General features: G+C 45.1%; 1 protein-coding gene across 1 annotated transcript; it reads right to left on the reverse strand.

Moving 5' to 3' along the window:
• Nucleotides 1–278: 278 nt before the first annotated feature.
• On the reverse strand, nt 279–17,984 carry mmp19 (matrix metallopeptidase 19). The gene is made up of 9 exons (XM_072452583.1): nt 17,696–17,984; nt 15,823–15,899; nt 15,625–15,755; nt 14,621–14,833; nt 13,564–13,809; nt 12,687–12,803; nt 4,572–4,736; nt 2,777–2,904; nt 279–596 (listed from the first exon to the last, which is right to left on the reverse strand). Exons 1-9 carry the CDS (start codon nt 17,789–17,791, stop codon nt 366–368), a joined length of 1,404 nt encoding a protein of 467 aa, XP_072308684.1. The 5' UTR covers nt 17,792–17,984; the 3' UTR covers nt 279–365.
• Between the last annotated feature and the right edge of the window lie 422 nt (nt 17,985–18,406).

An 18,406-nucleotide genomic window follows, 5' to 3' on the forward strand; every position in this document is an offset into this window, starting at 1 on the left:
ATTGAAACTCTGTAAAGTTTAACTTGGTCATCATTATTCTTCTTCAACCTTTGCTAGAACTAAATTTATGTGCACAAAACATAAAATATTGACAATGTATTAGAAAAATGCTTACAAAAGTACTTAAAACTGCAGTTTTTGTAGATATTTGTCGGTATTGAAATATTGACATGTGTTGTTGAGTCACCGTCACAGTTTTCACTCTTAAAGTGAAGTAAAGTACTTCCAAATACTTTTAGGTGCTTCCTTTACTGGAGTAATTCTTAGCTTACTGAGCACGTGCTCCACCACTGACCAGCTGCATGTCCAGACAAGTCCCCTTGTCTCTCCATAAAGAGTGTGTAGCACCGCCGTGTGGTGAAAGGCTAACAGCGCATCCACCGCTCTCGTGTGCTGAGCGGATAACCTCGCTCCACTCGCAGCATTTCGTTGACTCGCCAGTAGGAGGCGCCCTTGAAGAAGTAGAGCTTTCCATTGGTCCACGTGAAGGCCGCGTCAGGGCTGGGCGGGGCTCCAGAGACCAGCATCGACAGAGGTTTGGGGTACAAGGACAAGTCCGTGTACTTCAGCTCATCCCACTGCCAGTGACTGGGACCCTGCAACAAAGTACTTTTACTTCAGCTCATCCCACTGCCAGTGACTGGGACCCTGCAACAAAGTACTTTTACTTCAGCTCATCCCACTGCCAGTGACTGGGACCCTGCAACAAAGTACTTTTACTTCAGCTCATCCCACTGCCAGTGACTGGGACCCTGCAACAAAGTACTTTTACTTCAGCTCATCCCACTGCCAGTGACTGGGACCCTGCAACAAAGTACTTTTACTTCAGCTAATCCCACTGCCAGTGACTGGGACCCTGCAACAAAGTACTTTTACTTCAGCTCATCCCACTGCCAGTGACTGGGACCCTGCAACAAAGTACTTTTACTTCAGCTCATCCCACTGCCAGTGACTGGGACCCTGCAACAAAGTACTTTTACTTCAGCTCATCCCACTGCCAGTGACTGGGACCCTGCAACAAAGTACTTTTACTTCAGCTCATCCCACTGCCAGTGACTGGGACCCTGCAACAAAGTACTTTTACTTCAGCTCATCCCACTGCCAGTGACTGGGACCCTGCAACAAAGTACTTTTACTTCAGCTCATCCCACTGCCAGTGACTGGGACCCTGCAACAAAGTACTTTTACTTCAGCTCATCCCACTGCCAGTGACTGGGACCCTGCAACAAAGTACTTTTACTTCAGCTCATCCCACTGCCAGTGACTGGGACCCTGCAACAAAGTACTTTTACTTCAGCTCATCCCACTGCCAGTGACTGGGACCCTGCAACAAAGTACTTTTACTTCAGCTCATCCCACTGCCAGTGACTGGGACCCTGCAACAAAGTACTTTTACTTCAGCTCATCCCACTGCCAGTGACTGGGACCCTGCAACAAAGTACTTTTACTTCAGCTCATCCCACTGCCAGTGACTGGGACCCTGCAACAAAGTACTTTTACTTCAGCTCATCCCACTGCCAGTGACTGGGACCCTGCAACAAAGTACTTTTACTTCAGCTCATCCCACTGCCAGTGACTGGGACCCTGCAACAAAGTACTTTTACTTCAGCTCATCCCACTGCCAGTGACTGGGACCCTGCAACAAGGTACTTTTACTTCAGCTCATCCCACTGCCAGTGACTGGGACCCTGCAACAAAGTACTTTTACTTCAGCTCATCCCACTGCCAGTGACTGGGACCCTGCAACAAAGTACTTTTACTTCAGCTCATCCCACTGCCAGTGACTGGGACCCTGCAACAAAGTACTTTTACTTCAGCTCATCCCACTGCCAGTGACTGGGACCCTGCAACAAAGTACTTTTACTTCAGCTCATCCCACTGCCAGTGACTGGGACCCTGCAACAAAGTACTTTTACTTCAGCTCATCCCACTGCCAGTGACTGGGACCCTGCAACAAAGTACTTTTACTTCAGCTCATCCCACTGCCAGTGACTGGGACCCTGCAACAAAGTACTTTTACTTCAGCTCATCCCACTGCCAGTGACTGGGACCCTGCAACAAAGTACTTTTACTTCAGCTCATCCCACTGCCAGTGACTGGGACCCTGCAACAAAGTACTTTTACTTCAGCTCATCCCACTGCCAGTGACTGGGACCCTGCAACAAAGTACTTTTACTTCAGCTCATCCCACTGCCAGTGACTGGGACCCTGCAACAAAGTACTTTTACTTCAGCTCATCCCACTGCCAGTGACTGGGACCCTGCAACAAGGTACTTTTACTTCAGCTCATCCCACTGCCAGTGACTGGGACCCTGCAACAAAGTACTTTTACTTCAGCTCATCCCACTGCCAGTGACTGGGACCCTGCAACAAAGTACTTTTACTTCAGCTCATCCCACTGCCAGTGACTGGGACCCTGCAACAAAGTACTTTTACTTCAGCTCATCCCACTGCCAGTGACTGGGACCCTGCAACAAAGTACTTTTACTTCAGCTCATCCCACTGCCAGTGACTGGAGCCCTGCAACAAAGTACTTTTACTTCAAAACAGATATTTTTAAAAAATAAACTAAACGTTACTAGGGTCATTAACTGTAATCTAATGTTGTTAGATTGCTGTGTTACTAAAGTACAGCAGCCTGATGTGTTATGTTGTTACTGTGTTACTAAAGTACTAATATTTGTGATGTTGTTAGATTACTGTGTTACTAAAGTATTGACCTTGTAGTAGTCCTCGTAGTAGTCCTTGTGCTTCTGCCTCTGTATTTAGTTTGTACCTTGATAAACACGAGCTTGTGGTTCTTCTGGAGGTAAAGCGCAGCGTGGATGTTCTCAGGGATCCTCTTCACAGCTTTGGGGAAGCCATAATCCAGCAGGAAGTTTGTGTATCTCCAAACTTGATCTCCTGAAGTGTCACAGGCAAGTCAAAGGTTTGGTTCATTTTCTAACAACTACTGAGTGTGAAGTGTGGAAGCTGAAACAACTCCTCAGACCTGAACGCTCCTCAGACCTGAACGCTCCTCAGACCTGAACGCTCCTCCGACCTGAACGCTCCTCCGACCTGAACGCCACTCAGACCTGAACGCCCCTCAGACCTGAACGCCCCTCAGACCTGAACGCTCCTCAGACCTGAACGCTCCTCAGACCTGAAAGCTCCTCAGACCTGAACGCTCCTCAGACCTGAACGCTCCTCAGACCTGAACGCTCCTCCGACCTGAGCGCTACTCAGACCTGAACGCTCCTCAGACCTGAGCGCTACTCAGACCTGAACGCCCCTCAGACCTGAACGCTCCTCCGACCTGAGCGCTACTCAGACCTGAACGCCCCTCAGACCTGAACGCTCCTCAGACCTGAACGCTCCTCAGACCTGAACGCTCCTCAGACCTGAACGCTCCTCAGACCTGAACGCCCCTCAGACCTGAACGCCCCTCAGACCTGAACGCTACTCAGCCCTGAACGCTCCTCAGACCTGAACGCTCCTCAGACCTGAGCGCTACTCAGACCTGAACGCCCCTCAGACCTGAACGCTCCTCCGACCTGAACGCTCCTCCGACCTGAACGCTCCTCAGACCTGAACGCTCCTCAGACCTGAACGCTCCTCAGACCTGAGCGCTCCTCAGACCTGAACGCTCCTCAGACCTGAACGCTCCTCAGACCTGAACGCTCCTCAGACCTGAACGCTCCTCCGACCTGAACGCTCCTCCGACCTGAACGCTCCTCAGACCTGAACGCTCCTCAGACCTGAGCGCTCCTCAGACCTGAACGCTCCTCCGACCTGAACGCTCCTCCGACCTGAACGCTCCTCAGACCTGAACGCTCCTCCGACCTGAACGCTCCTCCGACCTGAACGCTCCTCAGACCTGAACGCTCCTCAGACCTGAGCGCTCCTCAGACCTGAACGCTCCTCAGACCTGAACGCTCCTCAGACCTGAACGCTCCTCAGACCTGAACGCTCCTCAGACCTGAACGCTCCTCAGACCTGAACGCTCCTCCGACCTGAACGCTCCTCAGACCTGAACGCTCCTTAGACCTGAACGCTCCTCAGACCTGAACGCCCCTCAGACCTGAACGCTCCTCAGCCTTGAACGCTCCTTAGACCTGAACGCCCCTCAGACCTGAACGCTCCTCAGCCTTGAACGCTCCTTAGACCTGAACGCTCCTCAGACCTGAACGGCCCTCAGACCTGAACGCTCCTCAGCCTTGAACGCTCCTTAGACCTGAACGCCCCTCAGACCTGAACGCTCCTCAGCCTTGAACGCTCCTTAGACCTGAACGCTCCTCAGTCCTGAGCGCCCCTCAGACCTGAACGCCCCTCAGACATGAACGCCCCTCAGACCTGAACGCTCCTCAGCCTTGAACGCTCCTCAGACCTGAACGCTCCTTAGACCTGAACGCTCCTCAGTCCTGAACGCTCCTCAGACCTGAACGCCCCTCAGACATGAACGCCCCTCAGACCTGAACGCTCCTCAGTCCTGAGCGCCCCTCAGACCTGAACGCCCCTCAGACATGAACGCTCCTCAGCCCTGAACGCTCCTTAGACCTGAACGCTCCTTAGACCTGAACGCTCCTCACCTTTGAAGAAGTAGGTCTTGTTGGTGCGCTGCGAGTGCACGGCGGCGTTCAGGTTCCCCGGCAGCTCCTTCCACAGACGCTCGATCCGAATGGGAACGTTGTGTCCCAAATCTGAGATGGTCCAAACGTGATCGCCACTGAAAGCGAAGGTTTTCCTCCAGGGGCCTGGGCCAAAAGACCATGAAATGCTCAGTTTAACACCTGTTTTACGAGTATTTTATTATAATTGCCTCTCAATTAGCCAGTGGTGGAACACGTTCTGTTTCTTAAGTAAAGTAAAGTAAAAGCGTCATCACCTTGAATGTGTCACAATAATCTCTCAAATAACAATGCAATAATAACATAAAATATAGCCGCAAGCGGCAATGATCGGCCCTCGCCACGCCGCCGCCACACCGCCGCCACGCCGCAAGAGGAGGGGGCGCTAACGCGCCCCAATTGTCCTTTTATTACGCCTACTGCTGAATCTGTGACGCTGTCACATCTTCTCCCCTTTGTTTTACCATCAAAAAGCTATTTTATTTTGAATTCTTGGCAAAATGTGCGGCTTTGCCGCACAGACACCGTGACTCTTTGAATGAAAATGTGGATAACTTTTGATGGTCCTGAAGATGAGTCTCACCAAATTTCAGGTTAATAGGGCTGACGCCCTGGGAGGAGTTTGTGAAAGTCTAAAGTGTAAACATGTTCTGGCGATTTCCCCATTGGAATAACATGAAAGGTTTCGGTCATCGTTACGGCAACGCCATAACAATTATGACATGGGTCTCATTGACTTTTTTGATGGGGATGCTAAAATTGAGTTGTGTGTCAAATTTCATATAATTTCGCAAAACTAAACATTTAACCTCCATATAAAATCTGTAGGGGGCGCTGTGGCGCCAAATGAATTTATTTCACTTCAAGTAGGTTTAGGGCAAAGAGTTTAACAACTGATTCTAATTTGACGCAATTCGGACTTTATCTGCGCAAACGGCAGAAATTTTAAATATGGGAGATTTCTGAAATTCTAGCTACAGTTTGCGGCTTCGCCGCACAGAGACCGTGAGAGGTATCAATGTAATTTGGATAACTTTTGATGTCCCACTCCTCAGTAGCATTTTCACCAAATTTCAGCTTTTTAGGGCCAACGCCCTGGGAGGAGTTCGTAAAAGTACGACGTTTGGAAAAACTCCGGAGTCATGTTTAGCCATTTTTGAAGCAATATGGCCGACATTTGGTTGGGCGGACGGCGTTGCCGTAATAATATTTTTTACTTCTCTTGTCACCATCTACCTCGGCGCCAAATTTCATGATTCTACGATCAGATTTTTTTTGGGTCATTTCCCATCTCTCAATGCATTTTTGGTACATTTGGGGGCGCTGACGCGCCAATTTTTTTTATTTTAGAAAAGGGAAATAGCCAGAATGTAGAGAGGCACGATTTTTAGAGGTGTGAACATTTTTGTGACTTTTCGTCAATGTTCACTGGGTGAAAAATAGGGGGGTTGGTCCCGAGAAGAAGAAAGAAGAAAGAATTAAAGCCGCAAGCGGCATCCAACGGCCCTCGCGGGCCGCCGGCCTTCCGACTCTGCGCTTTCGACTTGATAAAGATGGCGCCCTTATTGTGTGTTGAATAAAAAAAGAACTTGACAGACGGCGACACATTGGACATGGCCATTCCAGTGCAAATGAACACAAGTGTCAGTCAAATTTGCTGCGCCGCCGCACAGAGACCGTAGCACTTGGAATAAAAATATGGATAACTTTTGATGCCCCGCTTGTGTAGATGATTTTCCCCAAATATGAGCTTGATCGAGCTATTGCCCACAGAGGAGTTCATTAAAGTGTGAAGCGTAAATGTGAACATTTCAGAGATTTCGCTGTTTTCCCATTTCTGACATATATTTGCGGGTCCGCCACACAGAGACCGTAGCACTTAGAATCAAAATATGGATAAGTTTTGATGCCCCGCTTGTGTAGATGATATTCTCCAAATATGAACTTGATCGGACAATCGCCCTAGGAGGAGTTCGTTAAAGTGTGAAGCGTAAAAATGTGGTGATTTGAGCAATTCTATGATTTTCCCATAAGGATAACATGGGATGTTTCTGTCATCGCTACGGTTACGCCGTACAAAATATGACTTTGGCTCTCATACTTTTGTGATCAGGATGGCAAATTAGAATTTTGTTCAAAATATCATGTCATTTGGAAAAACTCTATTGTTTATAGGCCACTCTGAAGGCCAAATAGTCAGAATTCTGGGAAACGTTTGCGGCTCCGTCGCACAGAGACCGTAAAAGCTATCCTTAAAATTTGGATAACTTTAGATGCCCCACTTGTCTAGAGGACGTACACCGATTTTGAGGTCGGTGGGCAAAACGCACTAGGAGGACTTCGTTAAAGTGTAATACATAAAAATGTGGATATTCGAGAGATTTAGCGGTTTTCCCATAGGGATAACATGGGAGGTTTATGTCATCGCTACGACTACGCCGTAAAAATTAAGGCATTTGTCTGATTGGCTTTTTTGATCGCGACGCCAAAATAGAATTTTGGGTAAAGTTTAGAAAATTTTGGTAAAACTAATTTTTGACCTTCAATGTTAATTTAAAGGTCACTCTGTAGGGGGCGCTATCGCGCCCATTTCAATTTTGTCATCATAAACTGGTCCAAACTAGAAAGTTGAACAACTGAATCAAATTTGGTCCTAATCGGACTTGTTTTGATCAAATGGGAACAATTTTTAGATCTGCAATATCCCAAAATAAGTTGTCCAACTTTGCGGCTGCGCCGCACACAGACCGTAAAAGGTATCTCAAAAAATTGGATAACTTTAGATGCCCCACTTGTCCAGAGGACGTACGCCGATTTTGAAGTTGGTGGGCAAAACGCCCTAGGAGGAGTTCGTCAAAGTTTGACGTGAACAAAATGGCTAACACAGCGTGTTTTCATTTTCAAAGGAAGATGGCGGGCATAGGGTAATTCTGGGGGCGTGGCCACAATAATATTTGTTTTTTGTCCTCACAAGAGGAATGCGTGTTCCGAATTTCGTAGCTCTACGACAAAGTTGACCTCTGGGCGTCTCCCATAGGCGCAATGTATTTTGACTTTTGTCGGTGGCGCTGTCGTGCCATTTTTTAACGAAAAAAAAAATGGCCCAGAAAAAACAAAATTTTTCGCCGATTTTGAATTTTGGGTAAAGTTTGGTGAGTTTTTGAGCATGTTCAGGGGGTCAAATTAGAGCTCAAAAAGCAGAAGAACAAGAAAAATAATAAAAATTAAAGCCGCAAGCGGCATCCAACGGCCCTCGCGGGCCGCCGGCCTTCCGACTCTGCGCTTTCGACTTGATAAAGATGGCGCCCTTATTGTGTGTTGAATTAAAAAAGAACTTGACAGACGGGGACACATTGGACATGGCCAATCCAGTGCAAATCAACACAAGTGTCAGTCAAATTTGCTGCGCCGCCGCACAGAGACCTTAGCACTTGGAATAAAAATATGGATAACTTTTGATGCCCCGCTTGTGTAGATGATATTTCCCAAAGTAAAGCTTGATCGAGCTATTGCCCACGGAGGAGTTTGTTAAAGTGTGAAGCGTAAATGTGAACATTTCAAGGATTTGGCGTTTTTCCCATTTGTGACAGTATATTTGCAGCTCCACGGCACAGAGACCGTACCACTTAAAATCAAAATATGACTAACTTTTGATGCCCCGTTTGTGTAGATGATTTTCCCCAAATGTGAGCTTGATCGGGCAATCGCCCTAGGAGGAGTTCGTTAAAGTGTGAAGCGTAAAAATGTGGTCATTTTAGAGATTTCGCTGTTTTCCCATTTCTGACATATATTTGCGGGTCCGCCACACAGAGACCGTAGCACTTAGAATCAAAATATGGATAAGTTTTGATGCCCCGCTTGTGTAGATGATATTCTCCAAATATGAACTTGATCGGACAATCACCCTAGGAGGAGTTCATTAAAGTGTGAAGCGTAAAAATGTGGTGATTTGAGCGATTCTACGATTTTCCCATAAGGATAACATGGGATGTTTCTGTCAACGCTACGGTTACGCCGTACAAAATATGACTTTGGCTCTCATACTTTTATGATCAGGATGGCAAATTAGAATTTTGTTCAAAATATCATGTCATTTGGAAAAACTCTATTGTTTATAGACCACTCTGAAGGCCAAATAGTCAGAATTCTGGGAAACGTTTGCGGCTCCGTCGCACAGAGACCGTAAAAGTTATCCTTAAAATTTGGATAACTTTAGATGCACCACTTGTCTAGAGGACGTACACCAATTTTGAGGTTGGTGGGCAAAACGCACTAGGAGGACTTAGTTAAAGTGTAAAACATAAAAATGTGGTAATTTGAGAGATTTTGTGGTTTTCCCATAGGGATAACATGGGAGGTTTCTGTCATCGCTACGACTACGCCGTAAAAAATTAGGCATTTTTGTGATTGGCTTTTGTGATTGGGACGGCAAAGTAGAATTTTGGGTAAAGTTTAGACAATTTTGGTAAAACTAATTTTTGACCTTCAATGTTAATTTAAAGGTCACTCTGTAGGGGGCGCTATCGCGCCCATTTCAATTTTGTCAGCCTAAACTGGTCCAAACTAGAAAGTTTAACAACTGATTCAAATTTGGTCCTAATCGGACTGGTTTTGATCAAATGGGAACAATTTTTAGATCTGCAATATTCCAAAATAAGTTGTCCAACTTTGCGGCTGCGCCGCACACAGACCGTAAAAGGTATCTCAAAAAATTGGATAACTTTAGATGTCCCACTTGTCCAGAGGACGTCCGCCGATTTTGAAGTCGGTGGGCAAAACGCCCTAGGAGGAGTTCGTCAAAGTTTGACGTAAACAAAATGGCTAACTCAGCTTGTTTTCATTTTCAAAGGAAGATGGCGGCCATAGGGTAAGTCTGGGGGCGTGGCCACAATAATATTTGTTTTTTGTCCTCACAAGAGGAATGCGTGTTCCGAATTTCGTAGCTTTACGACAAAGTTGACCTCGGGGCGTCTCCCATAGGCGCAATGTATTTTGACTTTTGTCGGTGGCGCTGTCGCGCCATTTTTTAACGAAAAAAAAAATGGCCCAGAAGAAATCAAATTTTTCGCCGATTCTGAATTTTGGGCAAAGTTTGGTGAGTTTTTGAGCATGTTCAGGGGGTCAAATTAGAGCTCAAAAAGCAGAAGAACAAGAAAAATAAAAATAAATATAGCCGCAAGCGGCAATGATCGGCCCTCGCCACGCCGCCGCCACACCGCCGCCACGCCGCAAGAGGAGGGGGCGCTAACGCGCCCCAATTGTCCTTTTATTACGCCTACTGCTGAATCTGTGACGCTGTCACATCTTCTCCCCTTTGTTTTACCATCAAAAAGCAATTTTATTTTGAATTCTTGGCAAAATGTGCGGCTTTGCCGCACAGACACCGTGACTCTTTGAATGAAAATGTGGATAACTTTTGATGGTCCTGAAGATGAGTCTCACCAAATTTCAGGTTAATAGGGCTGACGCCCTGGGAGGAGTTTGTGAAAGTCTAAAGTGTAAACATGTTCTGGCCCCATTGGAATAACATGGGAGGTTTCGGTCATCGTTACGGCAACGCCATAACAATTATGACATGGGTCTCATTGACTTTTTTGATGGGGATGCTAAAATTGAGTTGTGTGTCAAATTTCATATAATTTCGCAAAACTAAACATTTAACCTCCATATAAAATCTGTAGGGGGCGCTGTGGCGCCAAATGAATTTATTTCACTTCAAGTAGGTTTAGGGCAAAGAGTTTAACAACTGATTCTAATTTGACGCAATTCGGACTTTATCTGCGCAAACGGCAGAAATTTTAAATATGGGAGATTTCTGAAATTTTAGTTACAGTTTGCGGCTTCGCCGCACAGAGACCGTGAGAGGTATCAATGTAATTTGGATAACTTTTGATGTCCCACTCCTCAGTAGCATTTTCACCAAATTTCAGCTTTTTAGGGCCAACGCCCTGGGAGGAGTTCGCAAAAGTACGACGTTTGGAAAGACTCCGAAGTCATGTTTAGCCATTTTTGAAGCAATATGGCCGACATTTGGTTCGGGGGACGGCGTTGCCGTAATAATATTTTTTACTTCTCTTGTCACCATCTACCTCTGCGCCAAATTTCATGATTCTACGATCAGATTTTTTTTGGGTCATTTCCCATCTCTCAATGCATTTTTGGTACATTTGGTGGCGCTGACGCGCCAATTTTTTTTATTTTAGAAAAGGAAAATAGCCAGAATGTAGAGAGGCACGATTTTTAGAGGTGTGCAAATTTTTGTGACTTTTCGTCAATGTTCACTGGGTGAAAAATAGGGGGGTTGGTCCCGAGAAGAAGAAGAAAGAAAGAAAGAAAGAAAGAAAGAATAATATTCCGATGCGAAAACAATGTTTCCCATTTTTCAAATATCATAAACTATACATTTTCGGAAAGCGCTCGCGCTTTCCTACCTCATGGTGTGGGTCCCTGGTCACTGACGGGTACTTTCGATAATTTTGAGTGGGCTCCGCCCACTTTGTGTTTTTGGCCCTCTATACAGTAATAATGTTCAATTTTTGCATTACATGCTTATATGCACGGAACATGCAAGAGATGGGGAACGTATTCGTGAGCTACTTAGCGCAAATGAGTGCGCGCGAAGCGGTCGTCATCTCAATGTAAAGTGCTCGTTTAGTGCGAACTTTTGCACGGGCTTCGCCCGTTTACAACGGTAATGTTCCATTTTCCTACAACTAATTAGTATGCACGGGGCGTGCATGAGTGGAGGAGTGCGTTAGTGAGTGTTTGGAAGTGGGCGAGCGCTTCGCGCTCGATTTCGTGCGCACTACGTGCGCACTTTCGCAGCCGTGCTTCGCACGGCCTTACGAGATTAATAGGCCTCTCGCCAGCTTGTGGCGCTCGGGCCTAATAATATTTTTAGCAAAAACAATATAGCCGTTTCCACTATAACAACAAATTATACATCGTTTGAAAGCTCTAAGCCTTCCCCATGCCGCCATGGGGTGGAATCATCATTACGAGCGCTTACGCGCTCGTCACTCCCCATTCCGTCGGGATGCCCCGCCCACTCCCCATAGACTTCCATTGATTTGAGCAGATACAAGCATGGCCCATGCCTGCGGCATGGATTCTCGCGTACAGGACAATGCCAGGATGTTTTTTGGAGGAATGCAGCGCTTCGCGCTGCTGTTGTCAACAATTTGTGAATGGGCTACGCCCATTCACTAATTGTTGACTATTTCTGTCATAGCAGGAGTAAGTATGCATGATCCATGCCTTCGGCATGGGCTAGTTCACTGTACTTGCCAGGGGCGACGGGGTAACAAACATGCGGGCTGCGCCCGCATGTTTGGTCAGACAGTTGCAACGCTGCCTTCGACAGCGTTGCAACTGCTGGCAGCGTTGCAACTGCTGGGGCTCGGGCCTAATAATATTCCGATGCGAAAACAATGTTTCCCATTTTTCAAATATCATAAACTATACATTTTCGGAAAGCGCTCGCGCTTTCCTACCTCATGGTGTGGGTCCCTGGTCACTGACGGGTACTTTCGTTAATTTTGAGTGGGCTCCGCCCACTTTGTGTTTTTGGCCCTCTAAACAGTAATAATGTTCAATTTTTGCATTACATGCTTATATGCACGGAACATGCAAGAGATGGGGAACGTATTCGTGAGCTACTTAGCGCAAATGAGTGCGCGCGAAGCGGTCGTCATCTCAATGTAAAGTGCTCGTTTAGTGCGCACTTTTGCACGGGCTTCGCCCGTTTACAACGGTAATGTTCCATTTTCCTACTACTAATTAGTATGCACGGGGCGTGCATGAGTGAAGGAGTGCGTTAGTGAGTGTTTGGAAGTGGGCGAGCGCTTCGCGCTCGATTTCGTGCGCACTTTCGCAGCCGTGCTTCGCACGGCCTTACGAGATTAATAGGCCTCTCGCCAGCTTGTGGCGCTCGGGCCTAATAATAAATTACAGATAAATAATATCTGTAATCTAAAAAAATAAACCTAAATGAATAAAGATATACGTTAATGCTGTACTGTGGAACATTCCAGACAGACACACAAAACAGATGCATTAAAGTATTAAAGCTGTTACCGAGCATGATGGCGTCGAGTCTGGCTCTGCACGGATCTGGGACTCGGGCTGGACTCGCCGTCGGCTGAACGTTCAGTGAAGGAGACACGCTCGACTGAGGACTCGAGATCCTTTTACCTGCACCAGAACACGTCACATCTCATCCACAAACATCCAGTCAAACGCTTCAATATTGTTGTTTTAATCCTGAAGGAAATTCTTGGACACAATAAATCCAGACCAACGTGAGCTCCATAAAGCTTCTGTGGCCTGAAATGAGCTCTAAAATCTGAATGGATTAGTCTAACTCAGAGCTTTTCAGACACTAAAATTGCTTTACAATATTGTGCATTATTAATACACTACTGGCCTGGGGCAGACTGACAGAAGCAGGGCTCGTAAACTGTGCCATCGGCCTCTGATGTTTTAACAGATCCGTGCTCTCACACCACATGTTCGTACCAGTTTCTAAACCAGTCAGCAGTTTCTATGGAATTTTATCAGGGATCAGACACAAGATCAGACACATTACGAGTTTGTTTAAAATATTTAGTTCACATTTTTTTGCACAATTTCTTTTATTTAAAGTTTTGCTTTTTTGGAACTTTTTTTAATCCAAGACAAATGTAAACGAATCCTCTCGTCCCTTTGTCTTATTTTTATAGAATAATGATCTTTATTTGTACCACTTTTCTAAACAATGTTACAAAGCCCTAGGAGCTTTGTGTGTCCAGCACAAGCTGATTGAATTGCGCTCCAAAACCAGAACCTTTTGAGACATGACACTTCATTTTGCCATCAGTTCCATTTACTCAAGTATTAATAGATGTTTGTTTGCAAACAGAAAGTAAACACTGTGCCATGTACGGATGAAGAAAAGCAGCAGAAACATTCGTACCGTACAGAGCCTGGATGCCTCTGATGTCGTCGGGGTGCAGTTTGAAGTTGAACCTGTATCCGGAATACACGGGGGCCATGAGCGCGTTCCTGAACTGAGAGTGGGCCAGGCCCAGCGCGTGGCCCACCTCGTGAGCCGCCACGATCCGCAGGTTTGTGCCCAAGTAGGAGCGCTCGGTCCACCGCTCGTCCTCGTCAAAGTGCACCACACCCGACTCTGGGGCCTCAGCGTGGGCCAAGACACGACCTGTGACAGGGACAGAGGCACCAGGGGGTTTATCAGGGGACTTTTATATCAAACTGCAAAACACAAAGTGGTGTATAGTATAGAAATATTAAAAATATACATTGTTAACTATACTACTATATACTAACTTATCTAAACACGGATCAAAGTTGTATTTCTGCAACAATTTCACTTCAGATGGACATAAACCTAAACTAATGCTTTTAAAGATGTTTTAGCACATTGCTAAATTTGGTTAATTTCACCCACCATTAAATACAACAAACGTGATACAGACAGGGGCAGAGGTAAACACTGTTTTTGTTATAGCTGAGAGAGAAATGAGTACACAAAAAAGTAAATATTAATCTGCACAAGAATGAAGGGGCTAAAATTAATACTATCATATTTTTCATTTGACTTCTAACGTAAAACATAATTATGCTTTTTTCCCATTTTTGTGCAGTCATCACTTTAAAAGTAACAGTTTTGTTGTTTGTTCTGTTATTGACACATTTTCTTTCTTTCCTTAAATATTGCATTTATTTATTTATTTATTTTATTTTTATTTATTGAATTGATTGCTTTTATTTGTCTTATCCAATTCACAGTTATTTTATTTGTTCGTTCTAGTTGTTGAAAATGTGTGTTTTAAATTGCTATTATGTGCAGCACTTTGCAGACTTGTTTATAAAATGTGGTGCGATAAAGTTGGATCGAATGCTTATTGGCTAGGACAGTGTAGTGTGAAACGGGGGCGAAGAGCGGCGAGGACATTCAGCGCCGGGAAATCGATGGGCACAGTTCGGCTCCATTCCCCCGCCACACAGACCTCGTCCGTCGAAGGGCACGGAGCAGACGCCGTCGTTCTTGTGGAAGGAGATCCTGATGTCGGCCGGTCCAAACTCCACCTCCCTGAAGCTCAGCGCCGCCACGTCGCTCCAGTACCTGAAGGCCGAGCGCAGCGCCGCGCGGACCTCCGCCTGAGACAGGTCACGGGTCCAGGACAGGATCCGGTATGTGAGGGAGCGCTTCCTCCAGCGACCTGAGGGAAGGAGGGGGAAAGAAACAACATTTGCATTTAAGGAGATTTAAGCTCACTCGCAGTCAGGACAAACGTTTCTACGTTTTTCGGTGAAACAGAAACGTCCAAAAACACAAAGGCTTTTCAATTGAGCCTATGTTTGGCCAAAAAGCTTGCCTGACCAGCCATTCCCAACACGTTTTGGCAAACTACTTATCAAAACTGTGTGTGGGTCTGGGGCTTGACCGCTGCGTTTCAATTTCTATGGGCAGAGTTTAGAGCAGAGACAGAACCAATCACATAAACCCAGAAGTGACGCAAAAAACGCTTATTACCCAACCGGATATTACGTAGCCCATGTCAACAAGGCGTGTTCCGCGTAATCCGTCACCGAACGCAGAAAATGTCTCCTGAATCGCGATGACGTCCTTCGTATAACCACATCTAACGCACGCTCATCACGGCGAGTAGAGCGGACTTTCCTGATTGTTCAAACCAAAGCGAGAGCAGAAGTAAACACTCGGTCACGAGCCGGGTCCGCCATCTTGAATGTTTTGGAGCGGGGGTGGAAAGCGCTACTTCCGTATCTCAGTGTGACCTCCGACTGGGATTGGATAGGTAAATGGATTACCGACGATTTCATTGGCTCTGACTCCGATTCCAGACCCTTACGCATTCAAACAGAATGTGGGCGAGGCTGGCGGTTGAGGCTTTAAACCCAGCGACTGTTAATCCATGAGCTGTTTCAAATGTGGAGTGATGTGACATGAGCCCGATCCCTCTGCCTCTCGCCCATGACTCTTGTGTCTCACCCATGACTCTGAACTTGTGCTGCTTCTGGTTGAAGGAGTCTTCCATGCCACAGCGCGGGCTCCTCATCACCTCCAGAGTCTGTTCATCCGGCTCTCCAGTAGGGGGCAGCTCGTTCGCCCTCTGAAACGCCCTGGGACGACACACTGATTACCTACAATGATATGCACTGACAACAATGATTGGACACATGGTTTTACCTGAGTGCCTCGATGATGTCCTCCAGGTTGTTGGGATCTTGTGAGTCTTCCATGTAGCCAAACTTATTCAAATAAGCCTTGTGCAGGAAACAGATTTAGATTTACATGTGGTTACTGTGAATTAAAAAGCCTGCAACTCAGATTTGTGTTTTGTTTTCCACTTAAGGTAAAGAAACGGTTGGTGAGGTCAACAACATTTTCAAAGATGAACCAACATCAAAGCTTAATGCTAATGGTTTTAAGTCTTTATTAACAAAAATATGCAGCAATTTTGATTTTCCAGAGAAGAGATGTCCATTTGCTTTTCTATTACAAAGTATGTAAGAATACTATTTTCTAGCCTCAAAGTTGTGTTTGAGCTTCACAGAAAGTTTAATTTGCGATAAAGTCAGTAATGTCCTGTATCTGTAGCGGAATATACTTGATTCTTGAACCCTAACCCATGAAAATAAAAGTTCTCTCTTTATAAAACCATGTGGTTTTAAAGCAACAACAAAAATAAAAATCTTATCAATGTAAAATTCTTAAAGAAAAGTCACATTTTGTCCTATTTGTGTGTTTTTTTAGATTCGATACTAGTTGAAAAAAAAAACATTTTTTTTTTCAACTATTATCGAATTTCTATACGTTTTTGTCCAGTAAAACCTAAAAATCTAAAAAGTTACCTCACTGTCAATACTGAACTGTGTGGCGATTTGCTTCAGGTTTTGTTGTACCAGTGGCGTTTATGCACATTTTATTCTTGCCTCTCTTGTGGACATCTTGCTCCTTGCATATTGTCCTGTGCTAATGCAAACCTGGACTGGAACAGATGGACTAAACATACTGCAACAACAAACAAAACTAGTTATTATGGATGTATGAATGAATCATCTTTAGTTAAACCTAAAGAAAAACCTTGCCCTCTATTTTCTATATTCATTCTATCTCTATCTCAGGTGCCATTGTTGGTTCATTTTTTAACGTAAAATTACATCCGCCCCAAAATGTTACATTTGGCGTTGTCGGCATTATGCTGATAAACCAAAGTGAAGTTCATCTCTGCTACAGCTTTTCTTTCTTTCTTTTTCTTTCTTTTTCTTCTTTCTTCTTTTCTTTCTTTAATGAGGCCAATTGAGAAAAAACTTTCCTAGACATTTAACTTAACAACATCTGACTAAGTTTGTGTTTTTTGCTTTGCACGTTATTTTGTGTCCTGTCTTTTTGTAATTTGTGTGTGGATTTTATTTTTTACCAACTCTAGTGCAGTGCTTGAAGGCAACAAATATGTATGTCGGAGATTTTTTAATAATGGTGTGAAAAGTGTAATTGTTTTCTTTCTTTCCATGTCAAAGAAAGTGGTCACGAGCCAAGACCACACGCTTTGACAATACTTTACAAAGACGTCTGTATTTGATTGTGTTGTCACCATACTATATTTTCCAACTCTATTTCATTATTGAGAAATATAATTGGCTATATATACTTTAAATTTTTAGATAAAGGTTTGAGACAATAGACATTTCCAACACAAAATAATAGACACAAATAAAAATTGTGGTCTTATACTAGTTCTGAGAAAGATCAAGATCATTCTAAAACTGTTCAAGAGTGTTGGGTAATGTGATGGGAACTAAAGCTTTAGAGCATCCACAGCTCAAGCAGCCCCCAGTCATCATCTGTTAGTTTGTGTGGAGTGATTCACATTCAACAAGCCCCAACGCACCCCATCAAGCTGTTATGTTTTTGTTAAGTTATGTAAAATAAAACCTCGTAAAATGCTAATCCATCTTCCCCAAAAAGTCACACTGACAAACGTTTAAAGGGTCTATAATTTTGCATTCTATTTTGCAGCTCAAAGTTCAACATATAACTAGAGAAAAACCGTGTGTACCTTTGCTTCATCTAACTCCGACCATTGAACCACAGCAGACAAAGTCCCAGTGACTCCAAACAGCAAAAACAGACCCAAGAATCGAGGAAAATCCATGTTCCCTATGCTTTAGCCTGCTCCTCCGTCTCTCGTTCTCTCTCTCCTCTGGCCCTTGTCCTGTGAGCGATCCTGCTGCGAGAAGCCCCTCTGCAGACTGTTTGCTCACCCAAACTCGGGCCAGTTTAAAACCTCAGGCTGAAGCAGTGACTCAGAGATGACCCATGTGTGAAGAATGAGCTTACAACACATGCAGCGGCATAAATCAAACATTTGCACCATACGGCTGTTCAGACTGAAGCAACATTTATAAGAACTGCTCAAATAGCAAGGGGAATTTTCAAGTAGCAGTAGGTGGTAGTTGTAATAGTGTAGTAATAGTGAAATGGTACCATTAGTAAAGAGTGAGTCCATCCATTTTCTACCGATTGTTCCCTTTTGGGGTCGCGGGTGACTGGAGCCTATCCCAGTGACTTCGGGCCTTAGGCGGGGTACACCCTGGACAGTGGCCAACTTGTCGCAGGGCCAACACAGAGACATAGACATGACAGACAGTTCACTCTCACATTCATCCACTAGGGCCAATTTAGAGTTACCAATTTTGCCTAACACATGCATGTCTTTGGACGGTGGGAGGAAACCGGAGAACCCGGAGAGAACCCACGGTAACACGAG

Source organism: Eucyclogobius newberryi, unplaced genomic scaffold, assembly GCF_026437365.1.
Source record: "Eucyclogobius newberryi isolate DKJ021-1_F unplaced genomic scaffold, fEucNew1.0.hap1 SCAF_19, whole genome shotgun sequence".
Classification (NCBI taxonomy): Eukaryota; Metazoa; Chordata; class Actinopteri; order Gobiiformes; family Gobiidae; genus Eucyclogobius; species Eucyclogobius newberryi.

Excerpts from the sequence above, each read along its gene's own strand:
- mmp19 (XM_072452583.1), bottom strand. The coding sequence starts at position 17,791 with ATGGATTTTCCTCGATTCTTGGGTCTGTTTTTGCTGTTTGGAGTCACT. Across the intron at positions 4,737-12,686 it reads ACTCGACGCCATCATGCTCG|GCCCCTGGAGGAAAACCTTC; the intron begins GTAACAGCTTTA and ends CTTTTGGCCCAG. Across the intron at positions 597-2,776 it reads ACAAGCTCGTGTTTATCAAG|GGTCCCAGTCACTGGCAGTG; the intron begins GTACAAACTAAA and ends ACTTTGTTGCAG.